This window comes from Sparus aurata, chromosome 10 (genome assembly GCF_900880675.1).
Source record: "Sparus aurata chromosome 10, fSpaAur1.1, whole genome shotgun sequence".
Classification (NCBI taxonomy): Eukaryota; Metazoa; Chordata; class Actinopteri; order Spariformes; family Sparidae; genus Sparus; species Sparus aurata.
The window spans coordinates 32,488,133-32,508,941 of NC_044196.1; the positions used below are offsets into that span (position 1 = coordinate 32,488,133).

Sequence of the window (20,809 nt, forward strand, 5' to 3'; positions counted from 1 at the left end):
ATATATGATACTCTGAAATGAGTCATGATCCTACATAATGAGTACCTGTATATATTTGAAATATATTTGTATGCTAAAACTTCTTTTTGCTGAGAGCAAAGTATGTCTACACTGTAGTATTAGTACTTTTACTTCACCACTGGTATCTTAACTCATAGTAATGATACTCATAATCTTAAGGGTTTGGCATCATTACATCTCCTGCAGTGTTACTGTGCTTTTTCTTCTGCCCAAATACAACTATGCTACATGCAACCATCACCCTAAGACATGTGTGACTTGTCCAGCAAAATGAATCTCAGAAACACTTTCCCATGTTATTTATTTATTTGACAGTTCAATCACAGCCAACATCTCCTATCACTACAGGATGATGTAATGCTGTTTCAAAACATATTCAAAGATGCTGAGCATAGATTGCTATTAATTAAAAAAAACACTGTGATTCTTGTAAAGCAAACTCCACAGCTTGTCTCAGGGTCTATACCTCAATGATATCTACATCCTAGTGTTAATCAATAAATTGAAGGATATCTATTATCAGATTGCTGTGTTGTTCTCATCCATATGCCACATCCCTCATGTAAAAACTGTGGTGATGATGACACACATGTATCATATGGACCGCTCAGGTCCACATCCCCTGTGCTGACGTGTATGGGTTTCCTCTGTTTCACGCATGCGTACAGCGCCAGACACGACTCATCCCTATCAAGTCAACGGAAGACACCTCGACCAAAGCCAGAAGTCCAACTGTTTTCCCTTTAAAATAAAAGCACACGTTAACATTTTAAAACAATTACTTGAGTGTGTAGAACGTCAAATGTATTAAAATAATTCATCAAAAGGCTGGTTATTATAAATGGGTATTTTGTTTGCGTCGCTCGTGTTGTGTAAGAACATTTATGAGCTATGGAGAAGTTTATTTTGAAATATATGACCGGAAGCTTTGCCTCGTCTCTGCGCGTCGACGCGGCTGCTGTTCGCCGCGTAGCCAACATAGCGACCGGCGCTTTGGTGGAGTTTGACGTGGCACTCTGCTTTCACTGAGGCAATACACGGCGAAGAGGACTCTGCCCAATATTCAGGTAAATACCGTTACGATAATATTTACCCACGGGGTAACACAAACGGTTAATTCTGTGTCAGGCAAGTCTCTATTTGACGGTATACACGTTTCAAATGAATGCGCCGCTCGTGCGAAGGAAAACTTTGTAGTAATTTCCGCGTAGCTAGCAAAGATGTTTTCAATCAATATGTAATCAACACTGCTGTGCTGTCATGTCACAGCACACTTCCGATAAGGTGTTGAGCTGTAAGTCACAGCCAGAATGGGATTAAACTATATATGTGTCCGTTTAGCTTGATGTGAACCGAAAGAAGGAGAAGAAGAAGTGATGCTCAGGTTTGTAGCCATCATAACGGTCTTCGACGTGGCAATTCTTGTAAGTGGCGGATACAATTAACAGTTGACCCGGACTGTTAATCACGCTTATTTCTGTTTCCTTTTGCGTTTCGTTTGGGTGAAGTGTGTTAAATCGCTTTATCTCGTAGCGGTAAAACACCTTTAATGGAGTTGCCAGTAAACAGCTGTTATTTGTGTTGACACAGTTGTGCCGAAGTTCAACTTCTTTTTTCAGAAAAGGTTGACACCCTGAAAAAAAGTCAACATGCACATTGCTGTTATAACTCATCATTTTAATGCAGATGACACCAAAACTCACTGACAGGCTTTAGTTAAAACTTAGACGAGAAGCTGCAGTGGACAGTTTTTTTTAAATGACCTTTATTAGAAGCCTATATGGGAATTCATATAACCAGAGTTAAGCATGCTAGTCTGTTACCTGTACCTGATCTGAAGTTCTGACAACAAACCAGAAACTCATGTAGTCACCTGCAGATAGTGTTCGTAAGGATTGGCCTGGCTTATCTCTCAACAAGCAATGTCAAAAGTCCATGTGACAGGAGTGTTGATGATTGCATGAGGTCAAATATCAACTGTTGTCGTTTTGTTTTAGTGTCTTTGTAAACATGCTAGATTTAAGAAAGCAGTAGATTTAATAGTGATATTGTTGGGAAGGATGCAAACGCTCCATTTCCTAAAGGAAAAAAAACAGATTGTGTTTCTTTATTTGTCATGTCTGCATCATACAAACTTTAAATCTCACTCTGTCTCTCCACAGGTTGACGAGACTCTTTCATTCTGGCATGAGAAGACAGTAACAGTCATCCCACCAACATGAGTCAACAGGGTTATGTTGCTGCACCCCCGTACTCCCAGGCCCAACCCGGGATGGGGGGCTACCAAGGTGGATTTGGAGCTGGTCCTGCACAGCCCCTCTACGGGCACTATGGGGGACCACCTCAGGCGTTCAACGCTCCGCCAGCAGGTGAAGGACTTCGACACTTGTGTTTGGATTGTTTCTCAAATAACATGGGCTTTCATTTTACAAGTTCAGTCTTGCCACCTTGCAAGATTTACTCATTCATTTCTGAATGAAAAAGCTCACAAAAGTTCAGAGATGATAGTTTGCTGTTTTCAGCTGACATTAAAATTATTATTATTATTATAACAGGCATGCTTTTCAGAATACGACTGGTAACATGTCTTCGTTTGTATTATATCATTATGTTTTATCTTTCATGGTGTGAAAGAGTTAACTCTGTCTCACTATGCTGTATCAAAAGTTTGTATCTGGAATGATGCAGTGAAAACTATAGATATATACTGCTCACACATTACTCATTGCAGGTATGATGAAATCATCAGTTTCCTCTGCTGCCGGCATGCCTCCACCTCCAGTGTCCAGTCAGTACAATCCAAATGTCCAGCAGAACGGCGCACACCCACAAAGGTAACAATCTTCACAAAAGAGCAAGTGTTAGCACTGCTAATTTTGTCTTTGGAATCAACATAAGGAGATATTGAAAGTGAAAGTGTCACTTTTGAAATGCACAAAGAAAGAGACAGATGATGAAACAGAGGCAGTGGCGGTTCTAGACCAGTTTTAATAGGGGGGCCAGGTTAGGGCCGGCTTTTTTGTAAGGGGGGCACATACAACCCGGAAAAAGGATAAATCCCTCATTCAGACAAAACAGTGTTTACAATTTCAGCAATTTTGATTGGGTATTAAACTGCCGAGACACTTTATTTCTGCCTTTCCCTTCAAAACAAAATCATTGCAAGAAATCTTTCATAGTATTAATAATGTAGACTCCCTGTCAGGGGGGCCACAGGGGGGTCCAGACTCAGAGTTACGGGGGCACTGGCCTCTGTTGGTCCCCCCCTAGAACCGCCCCTGAACAGAGGAGACCACTTTGATTTTTGACTGTAGTTGCTGTATAATGCTAACTGTTTTTCTGTCCTTCAGATACCCTGCGCCACCAGCTGCTAATTCTGCTTATGGACAACCTCTGCAGACCCCATACAACAGTATGGCCTCTCCAGCACCACCTCCAAACCAGCAGCTCACCAATCAGATGAGTGCTATGAACTTAGGCAACTATGGTAAGTTTGCTATTTACTTATGTCTACTTGTGACACATCATATCAGCAAAGTAGTCGCTTTTATTGATTATAGTACTTCAGTAGAGGGGACAATGTGCTCACTAGATGTCTAACTTGTGTAGCCCCAGGTCCCATGCAGAGCCCTCCTCCTCCAATAAGCTCTGTAGCCCAGCAGCCTTTCCAAACATCTCCTCCTCCAGCAATGGGCCAGCCACAGATGCCCCCAGGCCCACAGTCCCCCCACATGTCTCCACCACAGTCACCCCAAGCAAACATGCATATGGCAGGCCCTCCAATGGCAGGACAGTCAATGGCAGGCCCTCCAATGGCAGGACAGTCAATGGCAGGCCCTCCAATGGCAGGACAGTCAATGGCAGGCCCTCCAATGGCAGGACAATCAATGGCAGGCCCTCCAATGGCAGGACAGTCAATGGCAGGCCCTCCAATGGCAGGACAGTCAATGGCAGGCCCTCCAATGGCAGGACAATCAATGGCAGGCCCTCCAATGGCAGGACAATCAATGGCAGGCCCTCCAATGGCAGGACAGTCAATGGCAGGCCCTCCAATGGCAGGACAATCAATGGCAGGCCCTCCGATGGCAGGCATGGGTAGACCCTTCCCTGGGCCACCTCCTCCAGGCCCTGGAGGTTTCCAGCAGCCTGGTCCCGCCGGTGCTGGGGGCCCACCAGGATACCCACAGCAAGCAGGTAACCCTGACATTGTTAACCCTTAAAAAGTTAGGCTGCCACCAGTCAAACAATGTATTCTAAAAGCCTTATAACAGCATTTGTTAACATAAGATTGTTTTGGTTAGTTATTTGTAGTGATGCTGACACTGATAATGACTGATCATTAGCTCAGTGTGTGGGTTTGTTGTCAGAGGAATATCCTGCATGACAGGCAGACATTAACGACAGCAAATGAGCACAGAAAATATTTTAAACGACAACAGAGTTCAAAAGTGAAAGAGAAAATGTTTTGACTTTCATGCAGTGTGTCTCTGATGCTTGATTCTCCTCTGAGGCTGCTCTGGGCTATAGAACAGCTTTATTTGTCGAGTAGTTCTGTAATACAGATGAGTCTGGCAACAGAATAAGTCTTTATCCTTTTGCTAAACATGAAAACAGTACGTTATATTTGCTAGTATTGGAGCAGTTATATCACATCTTATTCTACAGCTTACATTTAGTCAACAAAACAAAATCTTTGCGGCACACAATTGTCTACTTCACACAGTATACATTGCCAAATAAATGTAATTTAATAGCCATTGTACCTTGTTTTGATGTACAGGCCAGTTTGGGGGACAGATGGCTGGGCCCCAGCTAGGCATGCCAGGGGCCTTCCCTGGAGCAGCAGCAGGAATGGCGGGACCACCTCAGAAGAAACTGGACCCTGACTCTATCCCCAGCACAGTGAGTGGACTAATCCTCCTGGGACTGCATACCTTCACATACCAGCTCGCCACGTGTCATTTCACATTTTCTGTCCTGAACCAGAAACTTATTAATTCCTCATGTGCATCATTTTCGTCTTTATTTTCAGTAACGTAATACAATATATTGTGGGAAACGTAAAATGATTAAGCAAACTAAGATTACAGAAAAATGGTTACAGATATTTTGATTCACATTTTGTCATATAATCAAGCAAAAGCCAACATGGACTTGACGGATGTTGCAATATTTTTTTTTCCATGCAGTGAAGCTGTCACTATTTGTACATGACATGATGAAGACATTGTACCTGATAACTCATGAAGAATTATCGTTTAATGCACAACATGTCTGTTTTAGACCCAAGTGATTGAGGATGATCAAGCGAAACGAGGAGGGCAGGTCTTCAGCACAAACATGAGGGGACAGGCTCCACCTCTGGTCACCACTGACTTCACAGTAGAGGACCAAGGTAATAACATTTAAACTTCTCTTCAAGAAAATGTAATGTTTGTAGTTGATGATGCAACTGAAGGTGTTCATCCATTGTCACCCATTTTACTTCTTTATTTTATTTTTGCAAAGACTACTATATCTGTTTTGATCACATTTTCTTTCTATGAAATCTACATTTGTTTGCAACGTATGTCATCTTGACCACATCAAGTTCAGATTGTGCTTTTTTAATTTATATGCTTTTACTCAAAATGTACACTTTCCCTTGATTATTTTAATCACTGACTTCTGATTTCTGGAAATGGTGAAAGAAACATGGAAAATTACAGTCCACGCTTCTTTCTCGGGGAATGATAACCTTTATTTTGATCACTGCAGGCAATGCCAGTCCCAGGTTCATGCGCTGCACCACCTACGCCCTGCCCTGCACTGCCGATCTGGCCAAACAGTGCCAAGTGCCCTTGGCTACCATCATTAAACCCTTTGCCAGCTTGCCAAATAATGAGGTAAGTCATGGTTTTAGATATAACTTGAGGCCAGTTGCTTTATCTAAAAATGAAAAAGTTCAGATAAAATCAACAACAGTTAATTCCCTGCTGAGATAAACAAAATAAAGACAGAAAGACTGAACAGATTCATAGCAGCCTGGTTGTGATAAAGCCCATTTGCTGAGTCCAGCTCTTGCAGGGAATGATAAATGGCAATATACACCATCGTCCCCCACAGATTGAGAATTTATTTGTGGTGGTTGGCCTTATGTTGTGCAGCATCTATCACTTGAGTAGGCTGTGACGCAGTGTAATATGAGAGTTTTGATCATTATTTTTCCCGCTCTATATATCTTTACTTATTACTGGATTGTGCATATTCTTAACCACTCTGCACGCTTCATATTCCTATGCAGACTCTTTGAAAGGAAAGAAAATCCTGTAAATCAAAAAATCTGCTTGGGTGGGCCTAAATTATATTTATGGGAAACATTACATGCAAAAACAATCATCCCACACCAAAGCCATTCTATCCTCAGTCATCGCTCAGACTTATGAAAGAACAAGAACACACATGTTGTGGAAAACAACATTTTTGCATTTCTTATGTGTTTTCTTATACCTCCCATTTAAGTCGTAACATTTTTTATATACATTTATGTTAAATTTGTGGTGTTATCTACCTGTATGATAGAGATCAGCACATTTGCTTTTATTTTGAAGGTCAGGCAATACACGCATGTAGATCTGTGCTAGCTGTGAAAAGTTGTAAAAAAAACTTGAAAGACCCCCTTTAGAGCCAGTGTTTGGTTTGTCCATTCAGGGCTTCTGTAGACGCACAGCGTTTCAACACCGTTGACTATGTAAAAGATGACCTTCTCACTCTGTAGATATTAAAAGCTCAGCCTTTTTGGTAACAACCACAATGATTCAAGTTTCAGGTGATTATACAAAAATAAAAAGAAGTATAACTTTATGTTCACAGATCCACCTAAATTCTACACTCCAGACCTTTAATAAGATTAAATCGTGGACAGTTGAATATAACTAGAGAATGTCTCCTTTGATAGATGACTCTGTGTACTACAAAAGTTAATTTGTCCTGTGAGTGACCTCCTGTTGGATCATATGTGATCCAACAATCTTGCCTCAGATATTTACCCCCCTCCACTCGACTTGTCCCAGGCACCAATTGGCCTTTTTAGGCAATGTTCTCCTTCTCTCATCTGACTTTAGGGTAATTAGCTAATGTCAGATCTGCAGGGACCTCTGAAGAAGAAAGGAGGTTTATACAAAGGGAATTAAACTTGAGTGCATTGCACTTGATTCCATCTAGAGCAAAATCATACTACAGTTACTCCAACAAATCCTCAAACTTGTACAATCCTGTGAGTTTGGGTGGAACTCAGAAGAGCATGCTGTTGTGCTTGGGTGTTATGCATTGTGTTCTCTTCTGCATTGGGTAAACAGCCCTAAGATAATGTAAACACGTTTAATCTCCATCTTAAAGCCTCCAGTCTAATAATAAACCTGTCGCTGCCTCCTCTGCATGTGTTTTATGGTTGCTGAGTTCTCCCAGCAAACATGTTAAATTAACGCTGTGTCAAAGCCTGTTGGGAGTGTTAAATAAATACTTAAGACATCTGCAGGCCTGCATACGGCACTTAGTAACAGTGCTGTGGTGTGTATATTAAACAGCATTTACATTCCACACCAGACAAATGTTCTGTATATGAAAGTGCAGTGTGTGTTGTTTGGGTGCTGTGCAGTACGTGCGAAGATATGGTCCAAATACAGTAAGTGGTGCATTGCTGAAAATATGGGAAACTTTTCAGGGAATGTTGACCCTTAATAATTCTAGTTGAAAAAGTAGATAATAAGATCTTATAGCTGTTAGTCACGCATTTCCTTTTTTAGGGAAGTAACAGTTTTCTCAACAGCTGTTGAAAATATGACCATAATGCCTTTTCGGGTGTGTCTCTCTGTTTAGACTCCTCTGTATGTTGTGAACCACGGCGAGACGGGCCCGATCCGCTGCAACCGATGCAAAGCCTACATGTGTCCCTACATGCAGTTCATCGAGGGAGGTCGCCGCTTCCAGTGTGGCTTCTGCAGCTGTGTCAATGAAGGTATGAATGTCATCCAAAATGTGATAGGCAGTCAGAAAACTCGATGGCACTCCAGCTCCTACTTCTAAACCGCTTACAGCAAGTTCTGTGGATTATCTTGAGTAACCAGGTCATGACTTCTGAGAAGAGACATCGCTGTTGAGTTTCTCAAATGTGATTTCTTGCTGCTGAGCACCACGGGCTGATTGCTGCCAAGCTCTATTTCAAATGAGGGAAGGCAGACCTCTCTACAGCTGATATCTCCAAAACTCGGCACTCACATCAAAAAAATCTAGAAAAGGAAAATATTTTTAGTTTAGGAAGTAAAAGTTAAACTGTAAATATGTTGTGCACAGTTTTATACCCTTTTTTTGTCTCCCCATAGTGCCAGTCTTCTATTTCCAACATCTTGACCACATGGGCCGGAGGGTGGACTTCTACGAGAGGCCTGAGCTGTCTCGGGGTTCCTACGAGTTTGCAGCCACCATGGATTACTGCAAGGTACAGGGCACTACCCTCATACAGATCTGATGACTGCTGTTCAGTACACATAATGCAGAGTGGATGAAGTGGATCAATATAGACAAGCACGTACATCCAGGGATTTGTTTGCCAGTGTAAAGTTTATGCTTAGAAAAGTACCACGGAGTAATAGAAACTTCTATCTGAGGGGCGTTTTGTTGGCAAAGCTGAATGCAGGACAGGCATTGTTCAGTTCAGTTCTTTTGCAAACACTGAAAAGACAGCGATGCGAATCAGTTCCATGTCCCCATGGAGGTTGAGAACAACATGAGAGGGTCAGAGGAAGCTGGCGAGGCTGAGTCACTCCAGTGGCCTACTTCTGCTCTGTTTATTAAGACTTATAAACAGTCTCTGCAGGCCCGTTATTAAACAAAAGCCTGCAAGGTGAGTGTCCTGTCATGGTTTGTAACTGTGGAAACATAACAATGTCTTACAGTTAGTCGCCCTCACACACACTCCATTGCCCTTTTTCTCATGAATTCATAACTGTCATTGTCTCCTCACCGCTATCCAAAGTTATAAGGAAGCACTAATGGAAACATATCTGTTATTAGAAAACTTATAACAGAAATTTAAGGTGGATAAAGATTAAGACCCTAAATTGGAGGATACAAGACTAAAAATAATAATAATTTATTTTCCCACGACTGGTTTGTTCAACAGCTTAAATGTGCACAAGGAACATTTTTACTCATTTCCTTTTGAAATTGGGCATTTCATGCTTTGTGCCTGCCTGGAAAGATTTCAAAATAGCAACTAACTCACTTCACCTCCTGCCTTCTTCTCACACAGAACAACAAGCCTCCGAACCCTCCCGCCTACATCTTTATGATCGATGTGTCCTACAGCAACATCAAAAGTGGGCTGGTCAAACTGATCTGTGATGAGCTGAAGACTCTGCTGGAGGACCTGCCCAGGTACATACGATACATCAGCCAAACTCAACACTTTCTTTAATTGAATAATGTTATTAATGGTTTGAAATAGCTCTTATATATTACAGAATATTTATTCAACATTGCTCAACATTATATATTAAATAATGCTAAACGTTGTCTGTTTTCTGAGTATATTCTTACTTTGACTAGTTTAAACTTCCATTTATAAGGGATACTAATTGTTAGGAACATTCCTACCACTCACATAATATGCTAAAATGCTGCTATTACAGGTCAGCATATGCTTTCCCAAAAAAAGGCTTTCCTCAAGTCTCTATCGCCAAGCCAACTATTTGTTCTCATCAGCTGAATGTTCCTGCATGAAGTTTTACAGATGGTGTGATCAGTTGTGGAGGGCAAAGGCTGCCAAAAATGGAAAGCATTATAGTGCTCTGAAAGGCAACCCAAACAAAAACAAAACAAAGGGCTTTGTTCTGCAGACAACACTGGTTTACTTCCGGAAGTCGGTTCCTGATTTATCACAGAGGAGCGGATGCTTCCTCCTAAAATAACTTGGACATTTCTCTCTTCCTCTCCACCTCATTAGTCCCAGCAGCAATATATCCATATGTGTCTTCTGCCATGACATCATCCTTGAAACACTTAGTAGAAGTGTACTTCAGATAAACCACCTCTTCAGCTGTGTTTGAATCTTAACTTTTGTTTATACAGGCACTAGATGAAAGCATTTGGTATCCTTTGGTTCATGTATTTTTTCCCCTGCTGAAGTGCATGTTCATTTAGTCAAGATGAAGCTAGAGACAGTTTTAAGTGGATGCAGTGTAGACAAAGATTTTCTTTAATTGTCGCTGTAATTTCTCAGTTGCTGTCTGCTATGAGAAAGAACTAAATCAAATGATTCACTCTGAATCTGTTATTTCATAGAGGAGCTGCGTGCATATAGTTCAGTAGTGGCATAGTTACTTCAAAGCCACGTTAACATGCTCCTGAGTGTCCTCGTGATTTAAGAAGAGCGATCTACAAACTGCAGTTGGCAGTGTCAGCAAAGAATGCTTTTAAATAACTATGATGGTGAAAGGTTTTGATATATGGTTTTGGTTCTAGCTAGCTACCAGTTCCACACCCTGATTCAGAGTGTTCTGGTAAATCTCAGGGGTTGACATGTCTTTATTTCATTTAGTGGCACTTATCTGCTAAGGCTGATGTACGTCAGGAATTTCCAATAATAATCAAAGTCTTGAGTTCAGATTTACTTTGGTTTAAAAGGAGCCGTTCTTGCAAATCAATATTTTGGTTATAAACAGTACACATTTGCATTTAGTAAGTCTTCAGAACATCACAGGAAATACTTATGGACATGTTAAACAACCTTTTCTGTTCTTTTCTAACAGTGTAGATCTGGCAGCAAGTTGACTGTAATCCTGAGAATAAGACAAGAGAAAGTAGAGCATGACTCACAAGTTAAATGGGTTTCGTTGTTTTCCTCACTGACCAACATTTACTTGGATTTTGTAAACCTGCAGCAGATAAATGTCTTCCTTTCCCTCTGGACCACCGTTCAGGAAGAGAGCTTAAACATTAACAAACAAGTCCATCTTGATTGTTATTCCGCTCCTCGATGAATGTTTTGGTAATTAGACATGGTTAAATTAACATAGCATAATGCTTAAGGGGGTGGCCATCCTAAAGATACACCAGAGTTTGTTTACTTTTGCCCCAGAAAAGTGCCAGTTTTATCATCTTGCCTAAGCAACAGCTTCTAGTCTTTATTGTTTCATAGAGCAGGGACATTATGTTTGTGGTAGAGATAAATAAAAGAACTATGCAGTAAGATTTGCCAGATGACAGTTGATTCTTGTAAACATGACAGCAGGCATAAACACATCTTTGACAAAACTGATTTTATTCACTGCACACATGCAGCCGTTGTTAACATTTGACCTGACTTACTAGAAACATCCTGGAATTCACAAATTGCCTGTTCTCTTTCCCTCCCAGGGAGGACGGCACGGAGAGCTCTGCAATTAAGGTCGGCTTCGTCACCTACAACAAGGTCCTCCACTTCTACAACGTAAAGAGCGCTCTTGCCCAGCCCCAGATGATGGTGGTTTCAGACACAGCTGAGATGTTTGTCCCGCTGCTCGACGGCTTCCTCGTCAACTACCAAGAATCTAAGGCTGTTATCTACAAGTAAGGCAAAACTTTTGACTCCTTTGTGGGACTGGCCTGTGTTATATAAGTGAACGAGAAACTGTTTGATGTGTTATTGAGTTGTTATTATTATGTGTTAAATATTTCAAGAACAAACTCTTTCTGAGACTGAGACTTCTGAGACTTTCTTTTCCTTAAAACGACAGAGCCATAATCCTGTCCCTCTCCTCTCTAGTCTCCTGGACCAGATTCCTGACATGTTTGCTGACACCAACGAGAGCGAAACGGTCTTTGCTCCAGTCATCCAAGCCGGCGTGGAGGCATTCAAGGTTAGTCACAGTGTGACATCTATCAACACGCAGTGGGGCATGAGTGGCTCTCCCTAACGTCCCTGAATCATGTGTGCGGCTGCTTTAGGATTGGACGCAGATTATTTGAACATCATTTGCTCCTATTTGACAAGCCAGATTTGATAAGCAGCAGTGTTTCTATATCTCTTTACCACTATACTCTGAATAAAAAAAAAGAATTATATTTGGTATAGTATTTCTGATGTATTGCTGAACTCATTCAACCTATCAACTCAGAGAAGTTTCTTTTTTCTCTTCCTGATATGTTTGTGTTTACATTATAAAGTCCAGCAAACTTTCCCAGTGATGTGAGGTCAGTGTTTTGGCACTCAGGAAAGGAAAAGTTCACACACAGCTTTTTAATTGGAAGCAGTTGCGACATTACACAACAGCAAAGATTCTGAGACTTATTTATTTGCCCATGCCTGTTCATGTTTTGATTTTGGGTATTGCTTACACCTTAAACTTTTCTTTATCAGTTTATTTTGCCACACAGGCGAGCACTTTATTACCATCTGCAGAATTTGATGCTCTGCAGGACTTGGAATTATGACTTCATGATTTCACTGTAAAGCTATGATCAACATGTCGGGCAGGAGCATGCTGCACACCTGTGTGGGATCTTTGTTTTTGAGATCTTTTCTCTCTCATCATTCTTTCCCCTCCAGGCAGCAGAATGTAGCGGAAAGCTTTTCATCTTCCACTCCTCCATGCCCACAGCTGAGGCTCCTGGCAAACTGAAGAACCGGGATGATAAAAAGCTGGTCAACACTGACAAAGAGAAGGTGAGCAACTTCAGAAGTACTTTATTGATCCCAGAGAGGAAATGGTAAACTTTGTGTTTAGTGAATTTAGATTGTATGGCTTATTCTGAACTCCAAATACAGACAGCTGGCAGTCGAAGATTAATAGGACAGGGTGGAGCGCGGCTTCATTTCATTGTGTTGAGCATACAAATTAGATTTTCTAAAAACAACATATTTCTACTTTATTCTGTACAGAGTGTTTAGACCAAATCATTATTACTTTTGAGGTTTTCCCTCCATTACAATCAACGTTTTGTTAATTTAAGCTAGAGATCTTATAGGTTCTTGAAATCCTTCATGGATCCTTCATTAGTTCATGAATTTTAACATGGGTCGTCTGCATGTGTGTCAGTGCAACAGTCAAGTGTGTGCATGAGTAATTGAAATAGATGGTAGTAGACTAGCTATGGCAAGCCAGCCTGGTATTTTCATTATACAAATTTATTAGTGTTATAATCGTAAATAGGCTTGACCCGTGTCATAAACTCTGTCATGTTGGGTCCTCCTTCAATTTGATGGAAAACAGCCGAGAATGTCTGAGAAGAGTCCTTGAATTGACGTTTAAGAAGGTGTGGGAACCCTGTGAAAGCTTTACTTGTGGGGAAGGTTGTAATGGGATCTTTCTTCATGTTTTGTTTGGAATGAGAATGCTGCCACACTTATCCAAATGTAATTCCCTGTTTTGTCCCTGTTAGACCCTGTTCCAGCCTCAGAAAGGAGTGTATGAGCAGCTGTCTAAGGACTGTGTAGCACAGGGCTGCTGTGTGGATCTCTTCCTCTTCCCCAGCCAGTACGTAGACTTGGCAACCATGGCTGATGTGCCGTCGCACACCGGCGGCTCTGTCTACAAGTACAACAACTTCCAGGTACAACAGGCCTCTCAACCCACACACAGATGCTGTAAGCAGACACATAAATGATATGGATTTCTTGTCATGACACTTGAGTAGTCATAATTTAACAGGCAGAGGCTTTTGCAGCCTAATAAAAGCTAGTTGTATCCGCTTAATGGCTTTGGCACAGAACCCACAGTCTATTATTGCCCTGTCCCATAGGACTGGTGCAGCAAGCATGGGAAATCGCTCCAAACTGTACAAACACACTGCGTAGTACATGCAATTTAGCAGACACACATATGAAAAATAACAGTACAATGCAGGCATGAAACAGTATTTGTTAGTCAGAGCTACAGCATTTTATCACTCCATAAAAACACATTTATGTTCTAGTAAAGCTCAGACTGACACTTCAGGAAATCACCTCTCTTGGTATTAGACTAAATTACCTATGTTAAGGTACTTTACAGGCCCCCAGTTTGTTTATCACTGGCAGCTGACCAAACTGGGACAACACTGCCATCTGCTGGTTAAAAACTAACACATACATTTTTTTTTTTTTTTGCTGTCAGCTGGAGACAGATGGGGAGCATTTCCTGAGAGACCTGAGGAAAGACGTGGAGAAGAGCATCGGATTTGATGCTATCATGCGTGTCCGTACCAGTACAGGTGAGGAATAGTACAAGACTTACCTGAGACTACCCATGTGCAACAAGGAGATGCCTCTCAGTGATTTAAATGTTTGTGAACGTTTCCCTTCAGGCTTCAGGGCCACAGACTTCTTTGGTGCCATCCATATGAACAACACCACAGATATAGAGATGGCAGCTGTGGACTGCGACAAAGCTGTGACCGTGGAGCTGAAGCATGACGACACGCTCAGTGAGGAGACCGGGGCGCTCATGCAGGTATGTGTCTTTTGAGATGCGTCTTTTGTCAAAATCAAAAGGTGTTCTCTCTTAGAATTTAGAAACCAATCAGAGTAGGTCGGGTCTTGGCAAGAAAACAAGGTGTCAGTGCTGAAAAAATGTTTTATGTAATGTTAATGAACTGTTATGAAATGTTTTATTTTCTGCTTCCCAGTGTGCCTTGCTGTACACCACCATCGGTGGACAGCGACGTCTCCGCATCCACAACCTCAGTCTTAACTGCAGCTCGCAGCTGTCGGAGCTGTACAAGAGCTGCGAGACCGACTCACTCATCAACTTCTTTGCCAAATCAGGTGACTAGCCTTCTTTAAAAAGACACACTTATGGCTTTATTATAAATGTGCATGTGGTTACACTATAGCTTGCATAGTTAAGTACTTACGTGCATAGGAGATGTATTTTCCTCCCTTCATGTATGACCAGTCATTCCATACAGTCAGCTCTCTTTATATGGTGGTGTAATGGAGTGCAGACGCAGCCTGCTGATGAACTGCAGTATCATCCTGACCTTTGTTGAATTTACCCCATGCATCACTTGATTATCTACTAATGCGCACTTGACTTATGAGTAGAAGAAGAATGAGTTGTGAGAATGAGGACCACATGTTACAGATGAGCCTGGCTGTAATCTGCACATGGCGAGCCTTAAGTACAGCTGTATTACTGACCTTCAGTTGCCTTCTTCCATCAGCTCTCACTGTGTGCTCACTTCCCCTGCCCGAGATTTTTATTTCATCATTCATCCTTTGTGCTTTACTCCCCTCCTTAACCTCAGCTGCCAGTGTTAGGCCCTCTGTGCTCCTCTCCTGTCTTTTAACGATTTTCTTCTCTTATGCCCACTCAGCTTATCGTGCCATATTGAACCAGCCTCTGAAGAATGTCAGGGAGATCCTGGTCAACCAGACAGCCCACATGCTGGCATGCTACAGGAAGAACTGTGCCAGCCCCTCCGCTGCCAGCCAGGTCAGTGCAGGACCACACCTGGATTGTTATTAGTTGAATTTAAGCTTTTAGATTTTAGGACACAAAGAGCTCCTTGATGTCCACAGACTGAAGTGTCTGTAACTAAAGATTTTCTCAGAAAGTTACTGACTTCTTCTGCCTGTATTGATATACAGCTGATCCTGCCTGATGCCATGAAGGTGTTCCCAGTCTACATGAACAGCCTGATGAAAACCGCTCCGTTGGTTGGCAGCACAGAGCTCTCAACGGACGACAGAGCCCATCAAAGGCTGTCGGTCATGGGCATGGGGGTGGAGGACACACAGCTGCTGCTCTACCCACGACTCATCCCGCTGGTAGGGGACAAACTCAAACTTGATGAGTGTACTGCAACTTTTTTGGCTTTAAATACTCATCTTAAACTTGGTTTTTGAACAGTAGGAAATTTGTTCTTTCTTTTAGCACAACTTGGACGTTGGCAGCGAGGCTCTGCCTGCTCCACTGCGCTGTTCAGAGGAGCGTCTGATCGATTCTGGAATATTCCTGCTGGAGAACGGCCACTCCATGTTCCTGTGGCTGGGACAAGCGAGCCCGCCAGACTTCATCCAGAACCTGTTTAACCTGCCCTCGCTCGCCCACATGCAAGGACTCATGGTCAGAATAACAAAACTTTTACTGTTTCATTTGGTTAATATGCTGTTAAAGTCAGACATTTTGACCTCTGTAGTCAGATATAAGATTGTATTATTTCTTTTCTGAGCTATGAAGGTTCTGTTCTCAAAAGTAGACTTACAGGAAGCTTATTGGCTAACTAAAGACCCAGACATTCTCTTACCATGCTGTAATGCCTCCAGGTGAAGTCCACTTTTGACGAATAGCCACTTCATAACCCAGCAAAGATTGGATTTGTAATAAAATCTTACATCTGAACATGATTTGATCCAATATGAATCATGTGATAGATCCAAATAGAAGATCAGTTGAGCCTGTAAAATGAGCCAAACTGACCAAACTTTTTTGTGTTTACTCGCGGTATCGTTGACTCAGAGTTTCAAAGGCACTTGAACATGTAACTCTGGTAAATATGAGAGGGAAGCAGAGCGGTAATGTGTTGAAGTAGGCAGACAACATCAGGAACAAGTTGATAAAACAAGGCATTTTGTTTTCCATCCCCAAATCAAAACACCTTGATGTTATTAATATTGTAACGTGTTTTTATCTTGAATTGTGTTTTTCAGTGTGCTCTGCCAGAACTGGACAACCCGTTGTCAAAGAGGATCCGATCCATCATCAGCGGCCTGCTCGAAAAGAGGCCGAACTCTATGAAGGTAAAAAATCAGACGCAGGAGAAGTGTATGATTATTTAATGATCTCTGCCTCCCTCTAGTGGAGAGAATAGGTAACTACGCCCATAGATGCCCCATTGAGCGCTGAACTGTACGTCGACATCGCCGCCATATTGGATGTGGCAGCTCTGCCACTAAAACAAGTCAATGGAGTGAAATTTATAAAGCACCTTCTACAAAGTGCTATAAGTTATTCCTCTCAACTGCTCCTTATATGTTCAGTATACAGGTCGGCACCAAAAAACAGGATGCATTTTTATAATGTTTTTATGTGTTTACAGCTGCCAATGTGTGTACTGCCGTTACACGTTAAATATTGAATCTGTGTCTATAGTAACAAGATCCTGACATGTAAATGTGACATCTGTTTTCCATACTGTCAACTTGTTTCATTTAATTTAACTTTAATTATGGACAACGGACTTCATAACATCTTGCAACTGCAACTTTACTTTTTTACCATTAAATGTTATTGTATATCACTTCACTGCTAAAAGAAAAGAAAGCAGACTCACTGCCAGTTACAGCTTCTTATCTTGATTTGCAGACTTTAATTTTTTTTTTTCATGATTGCTATTATTAGATTACCAAAAATCACTGTATTTATAAAAACAACATTAGTGCTTTTTATTCCACAGATGTCACACTTACATGTCAGGATCTGGATTATACACCATTACATACATACATAATTATGCAATATTTAACTGTCATTTATCATCACAGTAACATACAGTGGCAGCTGTGAATGTGTACATTACTCTATTGACTAGTATCAGTCAACGCCGACATATCGCAGCAAGTTTGGGCCCATGATGAGTAAGTACAACACACATCATGGGAGTTCTCCCAGATGTTGACAGATGAGGCAAATCGACTCTACTGGAAGTAGTTTACCACTTCACATACAGAAGTTTTTTCTCTCTGTCACCAGGTGCTGCTCATAATTCTCATGAGGGAAATTTTGTTCTCTGCAGATGAAATAATCAAGGAGTTTGGTTTATACCTGCTCAATCTAGACCGTGTCATGAGACTTATGATATGAGAATTATGAAATGAACAAATAAAGATTGATTGAACGATAAGGTGATGTAATGAGGGTTACACCCAGGGTTAACTCAAAGGCTTCATTCTGCTGTGATGTCTTACAACATCTTTAAACCTGTGTCACATCCTCACACTTCAATAAAAGCTTAGTTGCTGATGGTTCATTTTCCCATAACCCCCTGCTTCCATCTCTGAGAAAGAACCAGGCAGGAGTTGAACCTGCGCAAGCACCTCTGTGGTGACTACAAGCCAGGAACAGACCCACCGCCACAGCCAGTCTGCCGAGCACTTTAACATCTTCTCTGGGCACTTTTCAGTTCGAACTTCACTGAGTTTCATAAGAATCAAACCCAAACTCAATCAAGATTCAAACCCACAACCTCAGAACTGCTAACCAGTCATCTATCAGTCTGAGCTACTAGATCTGACTGATGCTCTGTGTTTCTTTCAGATTTCACTCTTTTAAACCTCAACACTCAAAAACTTGAAACCACTATCTCAAAACTTCAAACCCCAACATGAACCATCAGCAACGAGACTTTTACTGAAGTGTGAGGATGTGACAAAGTCTTAAAGATGTTGCAAGTCATCACAGCAGGATGAACTTCATGAAACTTGCTCATTACATCACATCATCGTTCAATCAATCTTTATTTGTTAATTTCGTAATTCACAACGAGTCATCTCATGGCACTTTCCAGATTGAGAAGGTCTAAACCAAACTGATTACTTCACCTGCAGAGAGCAACATTTCCCTCATGAGCAGCACCTGGTGACAGAGGAGAGAAAAAAACAGGGTCAAGGGTTGTTCTGTATGTGAAGTGGAATCAGAGGAATAAACTTGTAGCACTCAGGAGAAGGTGCTTTATAAAGTTCACTCCATTGACTTGTATTAGTTAACAGGGCAGAGCTGCTACATCCAATATGGCGGCTACGTCGACGTACGGTCCAGCGCTCAATGAGGCGTCTATGTATATATGTCTATGACTACGCTTCCCTTCACTGTTTTACTGTTATGTTGCTGTATAAACAAGCATAACTCAAAAAAGTAAATCATAATACTTAAAAAAAAACAACATTGTAAACTTAAACAAGTTCATTGAAGAAACAGATTACATTTTCTGACTTTCTCTGACTTTTACTCCTCTCAGCTCCAGATCGTGAGGCAGAAGGACAAACCAGAGATGGTGTTCCGTCAGTTCCTGGTGGAGGATAAAGGCCTGCACGGTGGAGCTTCCTACATGGACTTCCTTTGCTACGTTCATCGAGAGATCAGGCAGCTGCTCACTTAACCCCCAAGCTTGGCCTCGGCGTCCCCCGGCCCGACTGGCCTGGGAGAAACATGGCATCTGATGGGCCACGCACAAATCTCACAGGGTCACCCTCACTTGGCTCCGTTTGAATTCTTAAGGACAGTCCACAGAACTTTTTAGGTGTTTTTTTTTTTTGTTGCAAAAACGGAGGAAGAAATGAGGAACCAGGGGGAGCCTTCTGAGATTCAACCTTGAGAGACCGATGCTGCCTTTCCAACACGCTTCAGTTCACAGTATGATCTTCAAATAACCACGTGTCACCTGAGGAACTTCCAAGGAAAATGAAATGGACAACACATCCAGCATTTCCCGCACAGATACTTGTGTGTGATGGACTGTTTAGACGGGAATGACATCAGAGCCTGACGCTGGAACGCATTTTGGCATGAAGCCTTTTGGCACAAGCAATACAGCATATATCTGCATCGAGTGAAGCGTTTTTTTATTTCACTTTGTAGATTTAGTGTCAAGACAAGGGGTTATTTGTGGGTAATACTGTAGAGGTTTGCCAGTCTTTGTTATAAATGACTCTCTTATTAAAAGTAAATATGTAAGAGCGTCAGCAATTTTTAAAAAACGTAAAAATAATTTTTACAGTATTTAAACGACGCATAGAAGTTTCTACATTTTCTCTCACATTTGCTGTCCAGTGAAAAAATGTACTAAAACAAACATTTCAAGAACCAATTGCAAAAATAAGAGCTGAAATTATTCCTGCCATCACACTACGAGTGATTCAATGCATTTGTTTCACACAAATCCTCACTGAGGAAAAAAATCACATTCTTTGACCATTTATAGCTGAGATTTGATCTTCGCAGCGAGCAGTGACGCAGAAAACGTTTTGTTTGGCGTTCTGAGATTACAATGAAGTGAACACAGCTGTTCGACAAATATGTCCTCATGAAAAAATGACTTTCTTCCCCTCCTTTTTCTCCCACGGGTGAGAATTGGAATTTAAAGGAAAAAAAAAAAAAAAGGATGATTAAGGGAGAATTAAATTTCAGCAGACCAAATAAAAAGCTTTTTCTGTAACTGTAAAAATATGATCTGTTCTCATTGAAGTGATTCATTTTCACAAATCAGACTTGTGCCAAATGTGTGAGGACAATTGTAAAATGATCTGTCACTGTTTGATTATCAGATTTCCGTCAACCCAGATTCAGTCATCGTAACTAAAGTCCACATAACTGTTTGTAATGATGATATGTAACATTCCAGTCTTAAGTTTCAGCACAGCATTGTACTGTATCACATTGCTTGTTTTTATTGAGGTAATTGTTTATTGTGTAATTCATGTATGCAATTCCGTGTATGTGTGGCCTCCAGAAAGTCTTTTTGTACGTGAAAAACACAACAACTCTCTCAAAATATTACCATCTGCCTTAAGTTGATATACTTGTAAAAGAAATATGTTAAAATATATATATATATATATGTACTAGAGGTCTGTGGCTGATTTCTTTTTGGTTTGTATGCAAACTTATCTCAGGTAATTTGAGTACCTTACTATAGGAAGTGATTTCAATTGAACTGGAAAGATGGACGCTTGTGATTTTTTTTTTTCTTTCGTTTTTCTCGAGATTTATGGAGAACTCATGGGCGTGGGGTGCCATGCTTATTTTATTCCAAACCCTCAACAAATTTTGTCTGAATTAAAATCTTGACATAA

At 41.2% G+C, this 20,809-nt stretch overlaps 1 protein-coding gene across 3 annotated transcripts; it reads left to right on the forward strand.

Annotated features, from left to right (window-relative positions):
* The first annotated feature begins 974 nt into the window (after window positions 1–974).
* On the forward strand, window positions 975–20,809 carry sec24d (SEC24 homolog D, COPII coat complex component). Of its 3 annotated transcripts, none has more exons than XM_030430381.1 (24): window positions 975–1,088; window positions 2,184–2,390; window positions 2,753–2,855; window positions 3,372–3,508; window positions 3,631–4,065; window positions 4,096–4,215; window positions 4,802–4,923; window positions 5,305–5,416; window positions 5,779–5,906; window positions 7,879–8,017; window positions 8,382–8,497; window positions 9,311–9,435; window positions 11,416–11,607; window positions 11,804–11,897; window positions 12,587–12,703; window positions 13,420–13,590; window positions 14,133–14,229; window positions 14,323–14,468; window positions 14,644–14,782; window positions 15,334–15,452; window positions 15,608–15,787; window positions 15,894–16,085; window positions 16,670–16,759; window positions 18,976–19,116. In XM_030430381.1, the coding sequence occupies exons 2-24, from the start codon at window positions 2,240–2,242 to the stop codon at window positions 19,114–19,116; spliced, it is 3,366 nt and encodes a 1,121-aa protein (XP_030286241.1). In that variant the 5' UTR covers window positions 975–1,088; window positions 2,184–2,239. The 3 variants fall into 3 exon arrangements, with proteins under 3 accessions (XP_030286241.1, XP_030286240.1, XP_030286239.1); XM_030430380.1 differs by having other exon boundaries at window positions 3,631–3,795; window positions 3,826–4,215; XM_030430379.1 differs by having other exon boundaries at window positions 3,631–4,215; window positions 18,976–20,809.